The sequence below is a fragment of the Podarcis liolepis genome (assembly GCF_965112155.1).
Source record: "Podarcis liolepis genome assembly, chromosome: 3".
Lineage (NCBI taxonomy): Eukaryota > Metazoa > Chordata > Lepidosauria > Squamata > Lacertidae > Podarcis > Podarcis liolepis.
The window spans coordinates 102,848,256-102,871,172 of NC_139557.1; the positions used below are offsets into that span (position 1 = coordinate 102,848,256).

The 22,917-nt window shown below is 40.6% G+C and overlaps 1 protein-coding gene across 1 annotated transcript in view; it reads right to left on the bottom strand.

Moving 5' to 3' along the window:
- Positions 1–328: 328 nt before the first annotated feature.
- LRPPRC (leucine rich pentatricopeptide repeat containing) overlaps positions 329–22,917 on the bottom strand; it is a 115,709-nt gene continuing 93,120 nt past the window's right edge. Inside the window, exons 31-38 of the mRNA XM_083494107.1 lie at positions 20,631–20,719; positions 16,235–16,439; positions 13,688–13,827; positions 13,005–13,120; positions 8,942–9,016; positions 6,272–6,356; positions 1,884–2,026; positions 329–751 (exon numbers count right to left, since the gene is read on the bottom strand). Of these exons, the coding sequence (XP_083350233.1) occupies positions 680–751; positions 1,884–2,026; positions 6,272–6,356; positions 8,942–9,016; positions 13,005–13,120; positions 13,688–13,827; positions 16,235–16,439; positions 20,631–20,719 (925 nt within the window). The 3' untranslated portion in view covers positions 329–679. The remainder of the gene's footprint in view (positions 752–1,883; positions 2,027–6,271; positions 6,357–8,941; positions 9,017–13,004; positions 13,121–13,687; positions 13,828–16,234; positions 16,440–20,630; positions 20,720–22,917) is intronic.

Sequence of the window (22,917 nt, forward strand, 5' to 3'; positions counted from 1 at the left end):
TGTGAATTGTGCACCTCCGTAGGAGCCAAGAGAAGCGTGAAACCTGATTGCTGATGCTGAACTTGGCAGGATATCAGTGTTCATTTCATCCCTAATGGCTGCTGTGGAAAGCTTGGAAAACCTGAACTCCAGAAAACATCCTGGATTTTCCAGGATCAGAACGTTTCTGGGGATATACACACCCTGACCCATGTCTACTGCCGTTTGCCGCTTTGAGGCCCACAGCGATCACTCACACCAAATCTCTGTGCTCTTCATTCCCCTTTTAATCAAGCCCCTGCTTCTGTTCAATAATTTCTGAATTTTCAAAGCAAACAGTGCATACAAATACACTTCACATGAATTTATTCTGCAAAATTCAGGTCACCATACCGCATACCTAGAACTGTTTTGGGGGCTGTATGTGTCGGTATGCAGGGTGCGATGGCAAATGTGTACACTGATCACACAAGGCCCTGCATGAAGCAACAATCTTTTACAGTCATTTTAGCAGGTCCAGCAAACTATATAAAATTGCTTCAGGGGGGAAAAAATGAAACTGCTTAATGTCAGATGATTTTATACAATTATACAGTGAAGAATCCGACTTTCAATTTTATTTCCCCCCCTGACAATAATACATTTAAAAACAGTATTTCACAGTCACAATATTACTAGCAGAAACAGAAGCATTAAAAGGTTAATCTTCATCTGATGAAGAATGTCCCTGTCGTTCTGTCCTAAGTTTTTCTGCGTAGAACTGGAAGCTCTCCTACAGCAGATCAAGAAGAAAAGAAAGTTAGGAGACAAACTAGTATTTTAGTGTATGTGCTAAGCAATTGTGCATCAACCCAACCCGCGAATATCTAACTGTTCTACATCTGTTTTTCTAACACTGATCAAGAAAAATAAAAATGAAAAGGCAAAGACCAATATTCTGTTATGCCTTAGGAAGTACTTGAGTCCACACAACTTGAGGAAGACTAACTTAAACTTCAACAACAGTGATACATACCTTCCATATAAATTCCCTTGTAAATATGAGCAGCCTTTGCCAACCAGGTGCCCTCTATAAATATTTTGAACTGTAACTCGCATCAGTCCCAGTCAGCGCTGTCATAGACCATAAATGAGCCCCCTTAGGCACGAAAAGTTTATATTTTTTTTTCTGCCGCAGAATATTATGAACCTCCCAAACATGTCTTGTAGAATAGATAACCTAGCTCTAACCACAAACCGCTACAAATTGCAACTTACATGAACTCATTGCTACTTGGCTTTTGTAGATTCTCCTTCTAAAGTAACATACTGAAGAAGTTATTTCCACAGTTTTAATGCATTTGTTCCCCTCAATTAAGCAGATTTACAGAGGGGCCAAGGTTTGTGTTTTTTGTTGGCAAAATTACGAAAGATAAAGTCAACCTGCCTGAGAAAATTAGTTCCTATGTTTTACATTTTCATCCTTACAAATGCTGTTTGGAGGGAGGGGGGGGATGTTCATGTTTAAAAACTAGCAATTAGCTAACACCTAAACCCGTTCTGAACTAAAGCATGCGGAAATCATTTAAAGTTTAAATGCCAGAGATAAAACACTCCAAGGATGCTTGATAAACTCACACCTCAACATGAATGCCCAGTAATGATCTTATACTTTAAACACAATAGCCCCAGAAGGCTTCCTTCTCCCACCAGTCAAGTCTAACGCCAGATTAATACAATGCCACAATATATACAGCACTTCATTTGTAGACTCCTCTGAGGGTTTTCTGTGAAGCCTTAATCCCAGAGTAATTAAGCATGCCACTTGTTTTATTAGCAACACACACACACACACACACACACACACACACACACACACACACCACTTCCAGAGGTATTTCTTTGAAAAATCAGTAAACACTCACTGGAGGTTCAGTGAACGGAACAGGCTCTCCTGCATTCTTAAGGAGAACTGCCAAACGTTTCAGAAATAGCTCATCTGGGTGCAATTTCTCAGCTTTCATTTCATCATACAGAGCTTTTGCTGAAGCCACATCCTCATCTAATGCTAAGGAGGGGAGAAAAAAAAAGATATATACAGAAGAAGCCATTACAGGAGATGAAACAGTTTACCAATCAACCAGAATGCATTATGCCAGAAATTTCTAGTTCCACTCAATTCATAAAGACTCAAATGTGTTGCTCTGCAATAATTTCCAACCAAGTAGACCTGAAGTAGAGAGAAATGCTGGCTTTAATCCATGAATTACTGTGATAAAATGAATAAAAGCTTCACAACTGCAGAGTAAATTTGCCCCTTGATGAATTTCTGGGGATGACAAGCAGCGACAGCAAGTCTGAGGACTCTTGCAGCTCCCGCTGCAAAGAAGGCCTCAGAGATAAGCCAACTCCCTGTACCAAGTTTGAGGGGGGGGAAGTGGTAGTTTCCTCTTCCAATTAACATTCTAAGGTAACAGTTTACTTTTCCGCATGCAGCTTTCTTAGTGTTCATTTGAATAGGAGGAGTCTGGCGCAAATGAAACAGACAAAGCAAAGCTCATTTGAGATCAGTGTCAATACACCCTTTAAACCTGTATTGCCCACAGTCCTGAGGGGTCCTGAATTTATTCCTTCTTGAAGCCATTCCTAGGTCTGTGGCATTAATCAACGAGTGAGAGCTCCACATTCCTTAATTCAGCGAGGGAAAAATGAGTGTCCCTTTGGGTCATGAGCAGCAGCTTTTGATCATTAAATTTAAATTCTTGCACTTTATTAACTACCTCCGTCTTTGAGGATACCCTCATCACTTTCAGTTTTGCTTTGAAGTATGCTCACTACCTTAACTGATTACATTAGAAATAGTAATAACCTACTGACAGCCTGAGCGGAAGGCCACAGACTTGCAAGCTACTTAAACAAGGAGAAGGAAATAATCCACATATGCTCTGGGAAGATCTCAAAATTCTTTTGACTGGCCGTTAAACTGTCGTATGTCCACTGTCCACTGTCCCTCAGACCTTGTGGGGGGCCGGACTATATTTGGAAAAAAAATATGAACGAATTCCTATGCCCCACAAATAACCCAGAGATGCATTTTAAATAAAAGTGCACATTCTACTCATGTAAAAACACGCTGATTCCTGGACCATCTGTGGGCCGGCTTTAGGTGGTGATTGGGCCGGATCCATCCCCCGAGCCTTAGTTTGCCTACCCATGAGCTTGAGTGAAGCATGTGGGTTGCACATTCCCCAATGCTACCCCCACCCCCCAGCTGGTAGGACTTTGGCAGAACCTTGTTCAATTTTACAGAATACAAGCATTATACCAATTCAGTGTAGCCCAATTTCCTTTGTTAACAGAACTGTGTTCACATGTAACACAAATCATAGCTTAGGAATAACCCATGGACTAGCCTTAGTGAATTGTCCATCCTGCATGCATCTCTTTCCTCCTGCGCAGTTGGGAAGAGGGCTTTGGCAGAGTTTAGTTTCATTTATTTTATTTTATTTGCAGAATCCTGATGTGCCATTACATTCAAACCAAAGGTTGATCTCACAAGCCAGCTTTGTAACCCAGGGTGTGATGCTGGTTTGTTACAAAACTTACCAGTGTTTGTTTTAAACTGCAACTCCTGGTTTTGAATGTAATGGTCAGGATTCTGCAAAAAGGAAACCAAACTCTGCCAATGTCCTCTTCCTAACCACCCAGGAGAGGGGAGCACACAAGATGGCCACTTTGCTAACGCTAGTCTATGAATCACTGAGCCAGGATTTGCTTTACATGTGAACCAGGCAGAGGGCCTTCTCGGTGGTGGCACCTTCCCTGTGGAACGCCCTCCCATCAGATGTCAAGGAAATAAACAACTATCTGATTTTAAGAAGACATCTGAAGGCAACCCTGTTTGGGGAAGTCTTTAATGTTTGACGTTTCACTGTGCTTTTAATATTCTGTTGGGAGTTTCCCAGCCAGATGGTCGAGGTATAAATAAATCATCATCATCATCATCATCTGTTAACATGGGAAGTGGAATTACACTGACTCAGACTCTTGTCCATCTAGCTCAATATTCCCCACTCTCACTGCCAGTGGCCCTCCAGGGGTTCAGACAGGAATCTTGCTCAGCCCTAACTGGACATGGAAGGGGACTGAACCTGAGATTTATTCCTAAGCAGAGCATGCAAATTAGGGTGGCCAATTGCTACTCCTCCCCACCCCCCCAGTAGAGACCTGTGACAGCAAAAAACCCTGCTCTCCTGCTTGCTTGAGTGACAGAGCCACTAAGCAGGTCTTTTTGCTGTACTGATTTTCATTTCATTTACCTTTCTGGTACCTGCCTTCCTAATAAGAGTTACTTAATGCTATACATGGGGAAAAATAAAAAGCTTATAATCTGTAGAGATGCATGTTTCAGACCCCTCCATTTGTCAAGGAAAAGCTTCCCACTCACAGCTGCAAGTGGATGAGTCGCTTTCCAACTGTGGGAGGCTTCAGAACCTGCGCAAAGTGATGGTTTAATGAAGGTATAATAGAAATTGTTAACTTCCCATTTCTTTAAAATAGAAGTATCTATTGTATGAAAAAACAATAAAAGGAAGATGTAACAGTGAGATTATGTTTAATGGACCGCACAACTGAGACGTTTTCATAGTATTTCTTTATTCTTGGAAGACTAACAATTTGGGTTTTTCTTTCTTTTTTCCCTTACAAGCCTTGGACACAGTCTCAGGGTTTTATATACCTGATGAGAAGGCAGAACAAAAACCCCACAAATTCAACTAGCTTTGGAAAATAAAGTATGCATCCTTCTGGTTCTAGAGTCTAATACAGTGGTACCTCAGGTTAAGTACTTAATTCGTTCTGGAGGTCCATGCTTAACCTGAAACTGTTGTTAACCTGAAGCACCACTTTAGCTAATGGGGCCTCCAGCTGCCGCCGCGCTGCTGGAGCACGATTTCTGTTCTCATCCTGAAGCAAAGTTCTTAACCTGAAGCACTATTTCTGGATTAGCGGGATCTGTAACCTGAAGTGTCTGTAACCTGAAGCATATGTAACCTGAGGTTACCACTGCATCTCCATCTTCCATATACCTTAGTAAAATTGCAACCAAAGTATCACCTCGTGCACTTTAATAATGCTTCTGTTTGGCATACACCTCATTGGTTGGATCCAGACTAAATTATTTCCCATGAAAACCAATGAAGTTGCAAATTTGTCTGATTGATTTCAATGGGACCCAAGTTCAAGAAACTCAGCCTGGATCCAATCCAGTGACCCCCACCCCCACCCCCCGTCTCCTGTACAGAAATCTGAATTAGGGAGAAAAAGAAATGAAATTGTTAAAATGATATAAAGATTTCAACAAGGTTTGCTCTTTGCCTCCTCACCAAGGTGAAATGTCAACTGGGCTCCCATGTGGCTTTCCCCATAAGGAAACCATGTTGCACTGGGTGAATTTGAGCATGTTAGCTTTTTTTTAACCAACTGATAAAAAAGAAGCATTTAAGTATCTCCGCTGTCCAGGACCAATTGGGTTGCCAAGCAGACATGGCATTTATATATACACAGTGCTGACCTATGAGCTACCATTGAGCTGTGCCTTCCTTACAGGGTTGCTAAAATGTTGTTTTCTTTGTTTGCTCCACATCATCAGCTACTAGGTAAACTTCACCAGTACCACTTTTATGTAGTTTGTCATTGGCTAGGAGTCCTAGCTCTCATAGAACAATTTGTGCCCTGAACAATCCTTAAAACATCTACTTTCTGAAGACCTCCAGCTTTGACTATTAAGTTCCAAATGCTCAAATTTTAAATTCCTCATACCTACGGGACCGCCTCTCCTGGTATGCCCTGTGGAGGACCTCAAGGTCCACAAATAACAACACTTTGGAGGTCCCAAGCCGCAAGGTGGTTAGATTGGTCTCAACTAGGGCCAGGGCCTTTTCAGTACTGGCCCCGACTTGGTGGAACGCTCTGTCACAAGAGACTAGGGCCCTGCGGGACTTGACATCTTTCCACAGGGCCTGCAAGACAGAGCTGTTCCACCTGGCCTGTGGTTTGGACTCAGTCTGACCCTTATGTTTCCCTCCCCTTATGATTTTGATTTATGGGCTACTATCAAAATGAGGATGCATGTTAAATTGTATTGTAAGCCGTATTTTAATAAACTGGGGTTGTTGCCCTCCCCATTATGTTTTATTGTAATTTTATTGGTGTTAGCTGCCCTGAGCCCGGCTCTGGCCGGGGTATAAATAAAATATTATTATTATTTATACGTGTTGGCAAACGGTCTGAAATAAAACACGTGGCATCTTACCATGGCATTTCATAAGGTAAGAGCAAACCATCTTCCTATCTGTGAAGTCAGGAACTAGATCCAACAATGTCTTGATTTTCTGAACCTAGAAAAAATGAGAGGCACAGAAGCAGACTTTTGTTATATAATATCAAAGGAGAAAGAGCTTGTTCATAAGAATCAAGGACTAAGGGAAAGGAATATGCTATGGTCACGACCCAGAGGGATGTGTCTGGCAAGATTTTCAGGAGATAAAAGGTTGACTGCTCTCAAGAAGGCAGGAAAGAAAAACTTCCCAGAATCCTTTGTTCCTGCCTTGTCACGGGACAAGGGATATTACCTAATCCAGTGCCTTCATGACGGCTGAAATAAATCAACAAGAAAATTATTTAAATACTGGCTAGAGAGATGGTTGGATCCTTGGAGGATAAGTAGATTGCAGGGAAGCTGAGCAAATCCTTTACACATGTCTTCACAGTGGAGAATGCAGGGCAAATCTCAGCACCCGAACCAACGTTTTCAAGAGGGGAGTCAGGAATTGAGGAATCAAGAGATAAAACCAACGAATTGCTGGTCCCAAATTGTATCCGCCTAAGAGTTCTCCAAAGAACTGAAATGTGAAATTTCTTATCTTCTAACAAAAAAAATTGTAACTTGTCCCTAAAACCGGTCTCTGTACCCAAGGGCTGGAAAGTGGCACCAATTTTTAAAAAGGGATCCTGGAAATTACAGGAAAGCTGATGGAAAGCATTGTTTGAGATATAATAACCAAGCACACAAGCCTTGCTGAAGCAGAATCAGCATGGCTTTTGCAGGGTGAAGTTCTGTCTCATTAAGAGTTCATTTGGGGACTGTCAACAAACATCTAGAGCTGATCTAGTGCACTTGGACTTGGTACTTCACCAAAGACTCCTGAGTAAGCTTTGCAATCATGAGATAAGAAGGGAGAGCCTCTTGTGGATCAGGAACTGGTTATGTAACAAGAAGCTGGGAGCAGGAGCAAATGGGAAGAATTTCTGATGGAGGGACATAGCAGGTGGCGTGCCCCAAGGACTGTGCTTTTTAATTTGTTCATAAATGATCTAGAGTTAGGGGTGAACAGGGATGTAGGCAAGTTTGCTGACGATACCAAATTATTCAGGATTGTTAAAACAGAGACTGTGTAGAGGCCTGAAAGGACTTCTCCAAACTGAGTGAATGGGCAGTAAAATTACAACTGCAATTCCAAACCTGTGTAAAGTGATGTACATTGGGGTTTTTTTTTTTTGAGGGGGGGGGGTCCTGAATTAAAAAGTATACACTCATGGGAACTGAATTGGTGGTGATGGACCAAAATGATCAAGGGAGTGGAGCAACTCCTGTTATGACGAAAGGTACAGCATTTGGGGCACTTTAGAGAAATAGTAAGAGGTGACATGAGAGAAGAGTTATAAATTCTATTTAGTATGGAGAAATTGGATTGAGAAAAGTCTCCCCACCATAACCTCAGAACTCATGGAAATCCAATGAAGCAGAATGTTGAGTTCAGGACAGACAAAAAACCCTACTTCTTCGTGCAATGCATAAGTTAAACTATGAAATTCATTCGCACAGGAGGCAGTGATGGCCGGCAACTTGGATGGCTTTGAAAGAGGATTAGACAAATTCATGGAAGAAAAAGCCATTAACTAACCCGATGGCTATGCTCTGCCTTCATGGTCAGAGGCATGGTCAGGGTCCTGATTGCAGGCTTCTTGTGGGCATCTGGTTGGCTGATGTGAGAACAAGATGCTGGAGTCGAATGGCTATTAGCCCAAACCAGCAGGTTCTTCTTATGTTCTCATGTCTGTTTTGTGACTGCTATCCTATGATGTGCCATGCGATATTAATGCAGTGGAAGAAAGATATGAAGTTGTCTCACAATGACCTGTTTTTTGTATTCTGTTTTATTGATCTCCTACTCTGTTGTTTGTTCTATAGCAACAGAACCCACTAGAGAGAAGTACTGTGGTTAGTGTAGCTTCTACTCTTTTAATGGAGCTTACGGAAAGTAAGTTCTTAGTGGATTGTGTCCTTAGAAGCTTGGCATGCGAATTCTGCTACAGAAGAAGCAAATATGTAGTTTTCAAGTTTCATGCGCATTTTTGGAACAGGGCAATTACTGGCACTTAAGCAGAATACCACTTACCAAATAAATATTTCATGCACCATTTTCCAAAATGCGGTTCTTATAAATAACAAAAATGCACTGTTGAAAAGAACTCCCCTCCCTTTCTCATATTAAAGAATTCATTTTTTAAAAAAAGCTTTTCCTCTTTTCACTCCCTATGAGAATAGTATGTTGGACCAGGTGGGCCTGATCCAGCTGGCTCTTCTTAGGTTCTGATGAACCCATCATGATAGCCATTCTTTGCCCAATGGGAATATGTGGTTTAATTATGTCCTCTTGTTGGAATTTAGAGACCCTTGGCTTTCATTTAAAGATTAAGTGTCAAGGCTGTAGACCTCACAATTAACTGAACAATTTGGGAGTGTCACCATCAACCAATTTCCCTAGATACACAAGAGGAGATCTTGTCCCCCTTCTCAGAGTTGATGACTGTGAAGGCACAGAGTCAGGTTCTATGGCAACATCCTTGACAGAGAGCTTTGACTAGTGAAGATGCTAGAGAAATATGGGGGTGGGGGGAGAGAGAGAGAGAGCTGACATACCTGTCCTGGTTGCTGGGTTGTCTTTGCAAGGAAAGCCACCAGAATCTTTTTTTGTTCACCTATTGCACTGCATCTCTTGAAAGGAAGAAGTAGGGGAGGGGGAAAGAGAGACACAGAGAGAATTAAATGAGCAAAAGCAACTGTAGGCTCTTGATAAATAAAACTACTGAAGGTGAAAACTTCCAATTAGAAAGGTTCACAATAACCAGCACTATATTATTATTACCAAAGGCCTTAATAGTCGACCACTTATTAAAAACCTGCAGAAAGGAAAACAAATGGGGTGCCAAGGCAATTCCTCCCTTTCTTTTTCTGTCCTTGGCACAATAAGCATTAGGTTTGCTCAAAAAGGAGGGAGAAAATGAACAAATGCTTTAACATCCCACAGAAAAGAGATTTAGGACTGTGAAAGAAAGAAAGAAAGGGGAAAAAAGGGGGGGACACACACTATTCCTCTCCAATTATTCTGCCAAGCATTCACAAGTGAGCTAGGGATCATAAGGTTAATTATACATTTAATAAGGTGTCAGGGAGATAACTGCTCGTTTCTTTATAAAAATTAAAATGTACAAAGCAAGTTCTCTTTAAAGTATAATTACCTACACTTATGCATACAAAAGGACTGATTTCAATCTCTCTATTTTATAAAAGGCTTTCTCTGCAACAGACAGCCAGTGCTCAAGAGACAAAAGTTAAACTCAAAAAAAGTTTCTGTGACAGACCTGACAAGTCAAGTGTCTATCCCATGTTGGAAACTATAGAGTTTCTTTAAAAAAATAAAATAAAACCTCGATTAAAAAAAAATCAAGTATGTCAGACAATATTTTAGTTTATGCTCACAGATGTCATCCTTGCATGTGTGAAAAATGCATACTGTTTCCCACCCCTAAGAAAGAGCTTAAGACACTCTGTCAATGCGAAAACCTCCAAGTATCAGCCTACTCCGCTTTGCAGTGAATGTATACACAGGAACACACTGAATTACTTTATAAGCAGATACCGGAGACATCCGTGAAGAAGAACTAATTCAAAACCCCACTAAGAACACACAAAGCATTTAATGCTTCCTTGTCAAATTCTCATAGCTCCAAATAAAGTTTATCACTCTTCCGATGAATGGCAAAAGGAAACCAAGCAGAAATCCCAGAACATCCTTTATTCTATCCTGCTTTTCAAAGAATTGCCAAAACTCAAAATAAACAACTGTTCTATGAGGGACAACTACAACTACACACACACACACACGCACAGAGAGAGAGAGAGAGAGAGAGAGAGAGAGAGAGAGAAAGAGAGTCTGAAGAAATATGCAGTGTGGTAGCAAAATGTACGTTTTCAAAGGAACAGTTTGTCATACATGGAGCATATGGCAGAGCAAATAGCAATCTATAAAAAGAAGGCAAGAAACACTGGCCTTTTTTTGCACTCAAAAGAGTATAAGCCATAACTGTAGATATTATCTGATTTTGGACACGAACAACAGAAATGTGGAACTGGGGATTTGAGTGGTACGTAGTGCAGCCTCTCAGACTTCACTTGTAGCACTCAGGAGAGGTTTTTAAGTGGACTGAGAACCTTTCTGGCCCAGTGTGGCAGATGTTTATCTCCTCCACCCCCACAGGCCAACGTTGACAGGTGCTGGCGGGACCACCCACCTATCAATCACTTGATGCCATAATGGCAACAGGGGACCGGTATCTGGGTTCTCCCCGTGCATCAGCTGATGTGCAAAGTGTTCCATCGCAGCAATGCACTCTATGCGGAGATTCCCTTGTATTTCATCCGGTAATTGCAGTCTATCCCTCTTCAGACATTCAATGCAGGGAGCAAAGATGCACTATACCCATATCCTCATTTCAGACACTGAAACACCCACAAACCCACCCAACTAAAAGCAAGTACTTTGTCACAGTTTATTTCTGCAGGAACAAATTCACTACTACAAGATGTCGTGGTGGCGAACTGATGGCTTCAGAGGGGTGTTAAGATAATTCATGGATGGTGCTATTAAATGATGTTGGCAGTCTGCTTCTGAATACCAGTTGCTGGGGAACATGAACAGGTGGGTGCTTTGGGGTTAATGTCTTGCTTGCCGGCTTCCCAACCGTGGTCACCCTTGAAGACCTCCCAGTGTTAAGACCATGAATGTCACTTGGGTAGATTCCATGGAATGAAGCCTTTTGGTACAGTTCCTATTCACTAAACATTTCTCTTTCCCCCAATCAACGTAAGGTGGTCACTTTAAAGCTAATGGGAATCATCCAAGCTTATGGAGGTTCATTGCACCAACAGGGTACCATATTTAAACACATTAAGAAATAACTTTTCCTTTACATCTGAAATCTAACAAGATCACCTTTACCTCAAATGCAAAAACCAACCAACCACCCCATGTTGTTTTGTAACAAATGTGTGTTGCAACTTCTGTCTTCAAACCTACAGATAACAGGAATGGATCCTGTGACATTTTATATACACGTGACAAACTGATGCGTGATCATCAACACATGAGAAGAAGGCAGGACAGGGGCAAAATGAGCCAGGGAGCTCTTCAATGCACTCCACTGACATGCCCGGGGTCCGGAAGTGGAATACCTACACAAAATGGTCACCGCCTGCATTCTCTTAAAAGGAAATCTTATATTTTGAGACACTTCAAAGCTGTTGAAACCCAACAAGATTCTTCACAGGAACAGAAATAAAGTAACACAGTTATTATAAGCATCACTAGTAAGCTAAGTAAACTGGGGTTTACCATGAGATTACAGTGCACGTTTAAAACGGATGCATCTCTTCGATCGCAAAAAAAAGACACCCCAAGCATTGCATTTATGGTTTGCTTAATTATATAAGCAGTAGGCAAGGATCAAATTTCACCACTACCAATTTCACACACACCCCGCCCCGGATGCTACAAAACCTCCTGATGACTAAAGAGAGGGTTTTTCTTTCCGTTTACCCTTTAAAGTACTTAGCAGCTATGCAAGAACGTAAGTGAATGTAGCAGTATTTACTATCAGAAATTGGTAACAAGCCTCAATTTGACACAGGGAGTCTACACAAAAGCAGCAATCTGCAGGATCATTGTGACTGTTTGACTGCCACCTGCTGGGAAAGACTCCCGGCTGGAGCCTGTTTGTGTACACTGCCAATGGCAGCTCTTATCACCCATGGTTCATTCTGCATATTTCTCTGCTTCCTATTTAGCACTGCTAAAGTGGTACGAACGCTGTCGTCTCGCTCCCCGAAGATTGCCAATTTTTAAAAGAATGAGGCAGACAGACCACGGACCACTAGAGACGTGCATTTGTCAGTTAACATGCCAGTGACACATAACCAAACGGAAAGCAAACACAGCTTCTAAAACATTTAGAGGCTCCCAGAGAGAGATTTGACTGCTTAAAAGAAGATGCTACTACTGGATGTGTGTGTGTGTAAATAAAAATAAATGCCCACTATTAGTTTGAAAATAGTTGTCAGTGGAGATAATAAGTGTTTACCTTTCTTATTATTTGTGACCTGCTTTTCAGCCAAGCTTTAGCCCCCAAAGTGGTTTATTGCAATTAAAATTTATCACAAAAAATGCAGCTTTGGTTTCTTCGGCGGTCTTGGCATTTAAGCTATCCCCCCCCCCAAAAAAAAGCAAAATGGGGAGCTGCTTCCTTCAGCAGGCAGAAGAGGAAGGGTACACACTTCTACCAGGGCAGCTGCACCATTACAGAGGCATGTTTGTGAAGAAGGAAAGAGAATGTTGCCCTGCAAGGACAGACTGCTAATAAAACCGACACACTGTTCAGTACAAAACATGGATACAGATTACCATTCGCTTAAATCCTCATTCCCTTGTTTCAAGGCATTTCGGATTAGACAAGAATAAAATTATTGCTTCCAATCCACAGCAAAACAAAACAACAAAACAAAACTCTTAATACATGAAATCAGCAATTATGTGACAAATTAAAAAGTATCTTTGCCACATCCTGTGCATGACACTTTTGTGTTTATTTCTTGCTTTTCTTTTGATGCGGTCACAGCACTACTACCCCCTCTCCTGATATGTTATTACCTCTAGAAGATGCCTGGCATCGTCTGCTCTTCCCGCATTTATATACTGAAGGAAAAGGTCTGTCGCAGGCCGATATATTCCAAACTGATGGGCCAACCGTTCAGCCATGGCACTAACTGCAAAAATCAAAAGAAACATGTAAGTGATTAATTCTGGCTTTAACAAAATATATTGCTACAGCCTGTTTTAAGTAAAACTGAGAGCTATTTAGTGACGTTTTTGCAAAAGCAAGGCAGAAACACACAATGCCATTGACTCAGAGGCTTGGAAACAGCCATTTGTTTGGTCCCTAACCGTCCAAGTAGGGATGTTCTGGCTCTCTCTAACTTTTAAAAGTTGCATCCGGTCAGTATCTCTGCACTGACAGAAGGCTATTTGACCCCATGGAAACAGCAGAATGGGGAGGGAGGCTATTTTCAGAAATCCCTCCTCTTCCTACAATCTACCTCAGAGGTTTGGTGGATGTTTTGAAGCAGTGGGAGCTGCAGGAAAGAAGAAAGAGACTTCTCCTTTTCCACTGATGGATGTTTCCAATGGATCAAAGAGATTAGTGTCAGCAGAGGAACACCAGATGGAAGCAAACATAAGGAATGTGCAGGCATAGGAATGTGCAGGCAGACAGGCTAGTCAAAAAATTTTTGGCCTAGTGATTCCTATGGACTCCTTTTGCCAGGCTAACTTACGTTTTTCCAAAGCTGGCTCCAGTTTGTCTTCCAACAACTTTCTATATACAAATGAGATGCTTGTACTTGGAGAGTCAGCAAGCAATGCTCCAGAGGTAAACATGGTCTCAATGTATTCCACAGCAACATCAGGGTTATTGCTGGAAGAGAAGGAGGTAAAAAAAAAAGTTGCACTGGTTTAGTTTCTAATGTAAGAGCTCCTAAACCAATAAAGCAGGTGCATGAATGTTTTATTTTATTACTACATTAATATTACACAGAGTAGCGATGTTAAAAGTACCCATGACTCCATTCATGCAGATATTGTCACAACACAAAGTGAAACAAATTTATGGCTGAATGCGTAAAGTTGGCACTAACTCTGTTTCTTTCGAGAATGAACTCTGACCTGTTCTATGGCTGAATAACTCTGCCATAAATGCTGCTTTTTTTAACGGAACAAAGATGACTGCTGGTTAGTTACTTCTGAAATAATAAAAGGGCAAAAATAAAACATCCAGGGACAACCTCTTAATAATTAATGCCAAAGCAACCAAAGAGTATTTTTAAAAAAATATTAAATTAAATATTTTCCTGAATTTTTCATAGCTGTCTTTTTGGATTCAAACACAACGAAATTAAATGTGATACATTTAACAGCTTTGTCTACACACTTTTCTCTTTGAAGGATAACGCAGCATGAGATAGCGATGTGTAAGAAATAAATAGAACAGTTTATTGTGCTTTTGAGAAAAAAGTTCTAAACACTCTGGAGCCTGGTTGCAAGACAATTTTCATGGAGAGATACATTTGATCAAGGATCTGTGCTTCAGGTACTGGCAGCTGCTACAGGTTTGTAATGAGTTCAGAGCCAATTTCCAGTCTGAAGAAGTACCTGAATGCCTAATAGGGCAGGATTTTCTCCCTAGGAGTTAGCAAAAACATGGCCAAACTTGTTGATAAAAATGGAATCTGAACAAGCAGTTAAGTATGCTGGCAACACTGTGCTTGCTACGCAAAAGAGTAGAGTTCTACAGACATTACCGTATTTTTTGCTCTATAAGACTCACTTTTTCCCTCCTAAAAAGTAAGGGGAAATGTGTGGGCGTCTTATGGAGTGAATGCAGGCTGCACAGCTATCCCAGAAGCCAGAACAGCAAGAGGGATTGCTGCTTTCACTGCGCAGCGATCCCTCTTGCTGTTCTGGCTTCTTAGATTCAGAATATTTTCCCCCTTGTTTTCCTCCTCCAAAAACTAGGGGCGTCTTGTGGTCTTGTGCATCTTATAGAGCGAAAAATACGGTATTTTGTTCTTCCACATGGCAGTTCCCTTGTACTTCATTTCTCATGGAAGACTGATGAGAGAAACCTGTGTATGCTCTTGTAAAAGTCCCCCTAATAAGATACGGTCTGAATCACTCATAATGAAGTTTGAGCACAGCATGTAGCTTTGGGCAGTCTAAGGGCTTGCAGAACTGAATTCCCTCTGGCTGATCAATGTCTGAAAAGAGTATCCCTGGATTTGGAAATTGGCCTGTGCAGGTGGCTTGCAATTCTATCTGCTTTTATCACACTATTTAAAATTATCCTGTGGCTCTTTGGCATGGGTATTTTCACCGGACCTACCTGCCTCAGACACGGATACCTGCAACATAATATAACTCTACAGAGATGCAAAATTGGAGAAAAAACAACCGAGTCTACTGTTTAAGACTGGTACGAAAGGAAAAACCAGAAAACAGGGCAGAATCTCTACAGAGAATATCGGTAAAAGATGTATTTTGAGAGGCATGTTAAAATGTGCTCAGTGAATGTTATGGAAATGCCCTTCCGTACATACCAAAATGAAAAATAAACAAAATGCCATCTCACTATTTTAAGCAAAAAGCACACAGAAAAACTGTATTGCTGATGTTTTCGGGCAGTTAAAGGGCAGGGAGAGCTCATAACTGGAATGCACCTTTTAATGTTTCAAAACCTTGCGCATATTCTTTTAAAAGGAGGTTTGAAAAGGTTGTCTAAAACGTTTCTAAAGCCTTCATTAGAAAATTAAGCACCTGAATTTCTTTCAAAGCCAGTAAGAATCTGCATGTACAGCACATACCTTTATAACTCTGAAAAATCACACATGCATTCTGCTCAATTTTAGGGGTGCAAAGCAAATTTAAAAGCACATTTAAAGTTTATTGGCGCAAAGTGAAAACCTTCTATTGGCTTTGTGGAAGTGTGCATCATGCTGCGAATTAGAACAGTAAGAAGAGACTTCAGACACCAGCCTAAGTCGAGGCTCCGTTTAGGGAGGCAGAATTTGATAAGCGCATATGTTTGACATCATTAGCCTACTCAAAGTTCACTTATCCAGTAATAACCTGCCAGCTTCTGCAATTCATTAAATGGACTCCAGCCTCCATTGTTTCCAGGATGAGAAATTTCAATGGCAGCCAATTCTAGCATCCATTTAACGGTTACGAAGGGAAAGATTATTGATATGCAAGGCAACCAAGGTCACCATATTGCCCCTTTTCTTGGCTTGTAAAACAGAAACAATAATCACTGCAGAGTTACTTACTTCTTGATGTGAGCCAACGCTGTGTTATTGATGTAAAGCATACGTGACAATTTAAGAGAGCCACTGAGGTCTGCCATCATCTTCTCAACTGTGGCTATACTCTCCACATCTCCCTTCTTAGCGAAAGCCTGAACAAGTCGAGTAATTGCCACCGGAATGGGCACCTTGCCACTTTCAATGAGTGCCTTGAGAGTAGATATCGCATCTATTCAGAATATGGAATAGTAAAAAAAAAAAGTCTTCATTCAGAATGGAAACTTGGGCCTTGGCCTATTATATGCCATATTTATATATTTAATCAACAATAGGGAAAAGAGCATAAAATCTCCCTAATCCTATCCCTTGAATTCAGTTGGGTTATTTTGTGTGACAACTTAAGAAAGCAATCACCTTTGCTGTTGTGCATTTGCCATGGAAGCCTCATATTGGTGATGTTCTGCTAAGCAAGATGGAGGCACTGCGGGCAAGTAGTTCCCATGTCTGAAAAATTGGTCAACTGCCTACAAGTGAGGGTTACACTCAATCTGGAGGGGCACAACTCTGTCAGTACAACTGGCTAGGATGCATTGGTAAAGGCATGCATTTTCTGCAGCAATGCCGTAGACCTCTTCCTGTTCATTTTCAGCTTTTAAACCCAGCATATAGCCATGGTATAAATCAGGGGTGGGATAACCTCTGGGCCCCTGAGCCATATTTCACCTGACTTTCTAGGTCCCCTCCCAACCACCAGCTGTTCAGTGGGAACAGCTGAGAGGGAAAAGGGCTTTGATATTTTGCAAACAATACAATTGTAGATACTTCATCTGCAATATCTGCTGAAAGTAGATCAAAGAAGAGGGGAGAAAAATTTCAGCAGATGTAAGACTTGTATACCTTGCAAACATACCAAAAGTGTTGACACATTTTGAAACTGCACACATGCATTTTGAAATTCTGTAAGGCAGGGCTTGGAGTTCAGCTGTGCATTGGCACTGTTTGCTTTTGGCCTATGGGAGACCTTTTTAAAGATAAAAACAAGCCGGGGGGGGCAAAAATCTACAGAGAAAATGGGAAGTGAAACTTTATTCCTAATTAAATACATGTCAGTTTCTATGAAAAACAGGTTAGAGTGTGCACATTTGAATTAGTGTGTGTGGTTAAGGGTGTGCAATTATGTTTGGGTCTGGTCTTGATGACTATTAGGAGTCTGACCTTTGTCTCAGGGAAGTATCCTTTCCTGTCCAGAACACTTCTGTAGGAGAAACCTGGGACAATCTCCACCTGAATATTACCGTGTCTTTTTAACAGTTGGTGTCGATACCATGAGAATGGTTTGCTTTCCTGCTCTTTGCTTTACTTTTAATACTCTCATAGAAGAGTTCTATATTTGCAGGTAATAATCAACCTAACCTTTGAACATTTTTTTACATTGCTTGTCATTTGTTGGGGCACACATTTCAGTTTTGGGGGCTAGAGATGATACGGTTGTGGCTGTGCAACATCACAAGTGGCTATCAAAATGCCCAATGAATAGGAATCCCAATTCATGTGTTTTTGCAGCTTAGTAACTTTAAATGGCAGACGTCTTCCTGCTCCTACTGTCTGCTCTTTTGCCTACTATGTCTTGATGAACAAGTCCTTAATCAAAATCTATTCCCTGAAAATCTTGGCTTGTGCACTGATGGTTTTAAAGTCATGAGCATCCTTGGTCAGATTCCTCAAATCTGGGTTTACAAGCTGCTTGTAAATAATTGAAAATGAAAACCAAGCTTCTAGCATCCATCCATCCATCCATCCACCCCCCTCCAACTTAACTAAGACCTGGCTAAAAGCCAGCATGCATAAGAGTGTATAATTTGTAAAGCACTGGAAGTGTCCACCATAAAATGCCATGCAACTGAAGTTGACAAATGTATTTTAAAAGCTAGTAAAGAAATACGAATTGGCAAGCATGAACAGGAGGATTTCTTTTAAGAATACATACATGAGACTGCTTTAAGATATTCATATATGAATAAACTTGCTTCTTGAAAATGAGCAGCTATATTTACAATCACTAGTTTGTGCATATAGATTATTCTAAAGGATTACATACAGGTAGGTGTTTCAGTTTTCCACTTCGAGATGAAAGTGGGTCGTCTATGTTCAAGTAAACTTATTCAAGAGCATGGTCTTCCTTTAGCGTTTTGTTTCAAGCAACAGGCTAGTGTACCCATCTGAAAGTATATTTTTTCACAAACGGGGGCACTTGTAATTTCAAGTGACAAGCTTGAACTGAGGCCTACCAAGACACAGTAAGGTGCATTTTGGGAGCTATTTCCTACATGGATGTATACAAGAGATTCAACCAGCTGCTTCACTATTCAGGATTCTAGGTCAATAAAAGAGAGAAAGGGAATTTTGCATGACCAGTATAGAGGAGGCCTAGAAGATGAACTCAAAGACATGTGGTTATGGCAGGAGCTTCTCATGTTCCACATGTCAGAGGATACTGCCAGGAGCAAACCAGGACATGTGTTTGTGTGTTGCTGGAGCAGTGGGAAAGCCAAGTGCTAATGTACAGGTAGTAGGCAGGATTCAGGAGAGAATTGGGACAGATAAAAGGCAAAGGAACACAAGATGACTCAGCCAGCAAGTTCAAAGCTTGGTGCAGGAGCTGAAGTCTCTGTGGCATGATGCCCTTTATAGTGGCTGCTATTAGGGATGGAGCAAAAATGAAGCAGAAATGCTAAAAAAACCTCAGATTCTTACGGCGTGTGGGACTGAGGAGCTGTCCCTGACATCCACCTCCGAAGCTGCTCTATGATCAGGATAACTTCTCTGGCATGTGAGGTCTTGGTGGTTGCTTTGGGGAAAGGGCATGGAGCCCTGTTTAAAACAAGAAGCTTCTAGCTTTCAAATACATTTTTTAAAAGCAAAATATACACATATACAGCAAAAAAAATATGATGATGTTCCTAGTTTCTGCTGACTCTAATGGGCAAAAAGGAAAGAAGTCAAATACAATGTAAGGCTACAACGCCTGGGCAAGTGAAAAATGAAGGATGCTGTCAGCAATAAGAGAATGAGGAAGGGGAAGGCATTGAAGTCAGGTGGTGTGATGATCAATTCAAAATGAGCTGTCGGGCAGAGAGGGAGAGGCATGAAACGAAAGGGAATTTGCAAACAAATATGACTGTTCAGTAGCATGTGAAAATGCTGAATCCCCAGCACACTTGTTCGGCTTCTTTTAATTACTGGAATTAAGTCATAAAAGGACAGATTTTAAGTTTACGTAAGAATTTTAGCAGAACCTCCCAATATGAGCTTGATTTACTACTCCTGGCCCTCAAAACGAATCTAAATCTGGAAGGCAAAACAGGAAGAACAGGAAGCAAAGCAAGCAGCTTTAAGACAGAGTCTTGGTACAATTTTGACTCTTTGTGTTTTATATAGAGAACATATTACTATGTACAGTGTAATGCGCTCACTAACAAGAGAGGTAATGACGCTGAACTTTTGGTGAATAGTCCTCATGTTAAAATGACATGTTATACTTTTAATAAATATCCACATAAGCAATGAAACACTTAGCAATCAGCAGTTATTCCAAACAGTTCCAAATCTTGCTATGTAAAATTGAATGTTAACTTCCTAAATCTGCATAAGCTTCAGTCTTCTAAACCTGAACTTCAGTGGCTTTGTACTGGTAAAAACATCACTTTCACTTCTTTGCAGCACCTCCAACTTGAAGACAAACAACATGTGTGGAAGAGGGTTGCAACAATAAAATGGTCCATCATTGAATTTTCAGGCATTCATTTTGCACGACCAACACTGGTGTTTCCGTACAATCTAAGCTTAAAAGGAGCACAGAAGCACAATGTAGGTTTCTTTACTGTTGGTATTGCAAACTATTAAAAAGTATTAGATTAAGGTTTTTAAAAAATCAATATTATAATCATTTAGTGCACAACCATGCACATTTAACACTCAATTTAACTCACTTGATATCTTGCACTACCAACACAATGTGCGGGAAGAAACTGCTGGGAATTGTTTCAGATGCTCTAAAGTATGTTAATTTCCAAGCAAAATGACTTGTGCTGTGAATTTTAACGCACTTGAAAGCCTGTACTTTCTCTCGTTCTGGAGCACAAATTTTGCATGTCTGAAGAGCTGTGATTCATCTTAAGAAAACCCATCTTGTGTTAAATGGAACGGAAACTGGACTAAGTGGTCAAATGACAAGTACATTCATATTCAAGCTGTATTATAAATGCATGTACAGTAATTTACGTCTCTCAGCTACCACAAAAGGCGCTTGATAAGCAGGTAATTTGCTAAATGGACTCCTTTATCCAAGTATTCGAAGGGCGTTACAAGAAAAATCTGCAGAGGCATTAATGTGACGTAAAGGTCAAGCATTGTGACATACCTTTCAAATAATCCCGCCTAACTTGCGTTATGATGAGGAGGCTGCTGGCAGCATCGTTCAGCACGAAGCCCTTGATGTGGGTCTCAGCGCTAAAAGAAGCAGACATTTAGAAAGGAATTACTGACATGCTTCTGATACGATAATAAATGGTTGAGCACCAAGGTGAAATTATAAAAACTACTGTTCGTATGTTAAAAATATTGCCGCAAAATATCGACCTGGAGACAGCTTTTGTGTTATCCTGTCAATGGTTATAGAAGGATAATTTTTTTGTGCATTCTGACAGATGACAAAGTTGGAAATGAGCAACAAAAGAAACAAAGTACAAGATTTTTTTTAAACAATCGGTTCAGATTCTTGAATGCTGACATATTAGATGACGAAAATAACTGCATGCCCAGCATTGTTCTGCTGTATCCTAAGCGGGATACTTCCCCCCCTCTTCTTTTTAAAACAGTCACCATAATTATAAAATGTAAAACTATTCTTTCTGCAATAAAAAAACGAAACATTTATTTTCAGCACTGTATATTTTAAATATAAACTAAAGGGATATTATGAACCAACACCGTATCATTTGGTTGATTTAATTTTCAAATTTCTGTCATCTAGATGCATACAGGTTTTTTATAATAATAAAAAACCCCTCAACGTATTGCTTTTGCTGCCTTAAAACTAAATTTCATAATTCATCAGTTCTGCATCCTTTAGAAAGCAAGAAGAGGGGAAAGGCCGAGGGAAAGCATCCCCGGGTCTGAAGCGTCAACAAGAACTTGGCTTTAACAATATTGGTTAAAGCCTTTCGAGAAACATACACTGAGTGACGAACCAGAAAATCCTTTCCTGTTTTTCGAGTGCGTGCCTTGAAATGCCCTCAGCATCACTAATGAAATTCAGACTTTCCTTAATATCTCAGGATAACTTTACACGGTTCATTTTCTAGGTTAGAACATCTCCGCTGGCCGGAGTGTATGTAGGGCTGCCATTTGCCATATCAACAATCAGGCTAAACCACCATGATCATCTTGTGGCAAACAACTGAGCAGCCTACCTACTTGAACTTATGAGCTGAGCGGATTGGGAGGTAAGCAGGGTCATTGCTAAATTATTCTCATCAATCCCAAGAAAATCCTGCATTGAGTTCACAATATAACTATCCTCTCAGTCACTTTCAGCCTCTGGGGCCTTCAGATGCAGTCACTGGGCTCAGGATTTTCTTACTCTCCCAACCAATCCCCTTAATCTCTGGCTAAGCACCTATTGCTCAGTTCCGCTTCTCCCCCCCCCTCCCCGCCCCCTCTTTGTCCCATCTGTCAAAGCCCTTAAGTCAACAATTCATGCATGAGACTGTAAATTACATATAACAAAGGATTTACTTTCTCCAATCTTCCAATCTTTAGTGTGATTAAATAGATGTTAGCCACTATTACAGAACTAATCCCTCATTCCAATACTACTAGATTTCTATTTTAGACCCATACCTAAAATTCATCAGAATTCTAAAAGTAGGCCTGGGGACTGACCAAAAGCATCTGAAAATTTTCTTAAAGCACTTTTGTTTAGTTCTTTCCCATTCTGCTGTTAGATATTATGGATTTTTTTTTATTTTTTAAGACAAACCTACCCCTTTACTTAAAATGCGTACACAAAAATGAGTTCGGACTTCTTATTCCAGCTCCACTGGAAACAAGGCAAAGCAACTCCAAAATGACCTCAACTTGGATTTCTCCTTTCAATATAAAATATTTTAGCTTCTCTTCTAGACTACCTGTTGCCACAGAATTTATTTAACAACAGCAGTGCTTTATGTATAGCAGGCTTAAGAAAACAGCACCTGGAAGAAGCATTTTGTTTTGATTTATTTGACCACTTTAATTCCCAGGGAAAGTTCCAACCTCTACTGATGTGTTGGGAAGGTGTGAATTTTTATGACGTTTCTATGGGAGAGAGAGATATGCCAATCAATAAATGCTTATTGTATTATCTACTGATATTCAACAACCCTAAAGAATAATCCTTATTAGCTAATTAGGCATGTGATCCTGAATATCCTTTGTTCTGATACACACTATGTACTTGGGTCTTAAATGACGCCATGGCAAAGAAAGCTCAGCGTTCCTTTAAGTCTGCCTTTTTAATCATTTTTGTTAAGAAAAAAGGCTGAGTGCTTCTTCAAGCACTTATTTCTCAGTTAGTGTCCCTACACTATCCTGGTTCAGTTGTAATGCTATTATGGGTCTGAATTACATGCATGAGCTTTTGGTTTGTGCTCTGCCCCCACTCCATT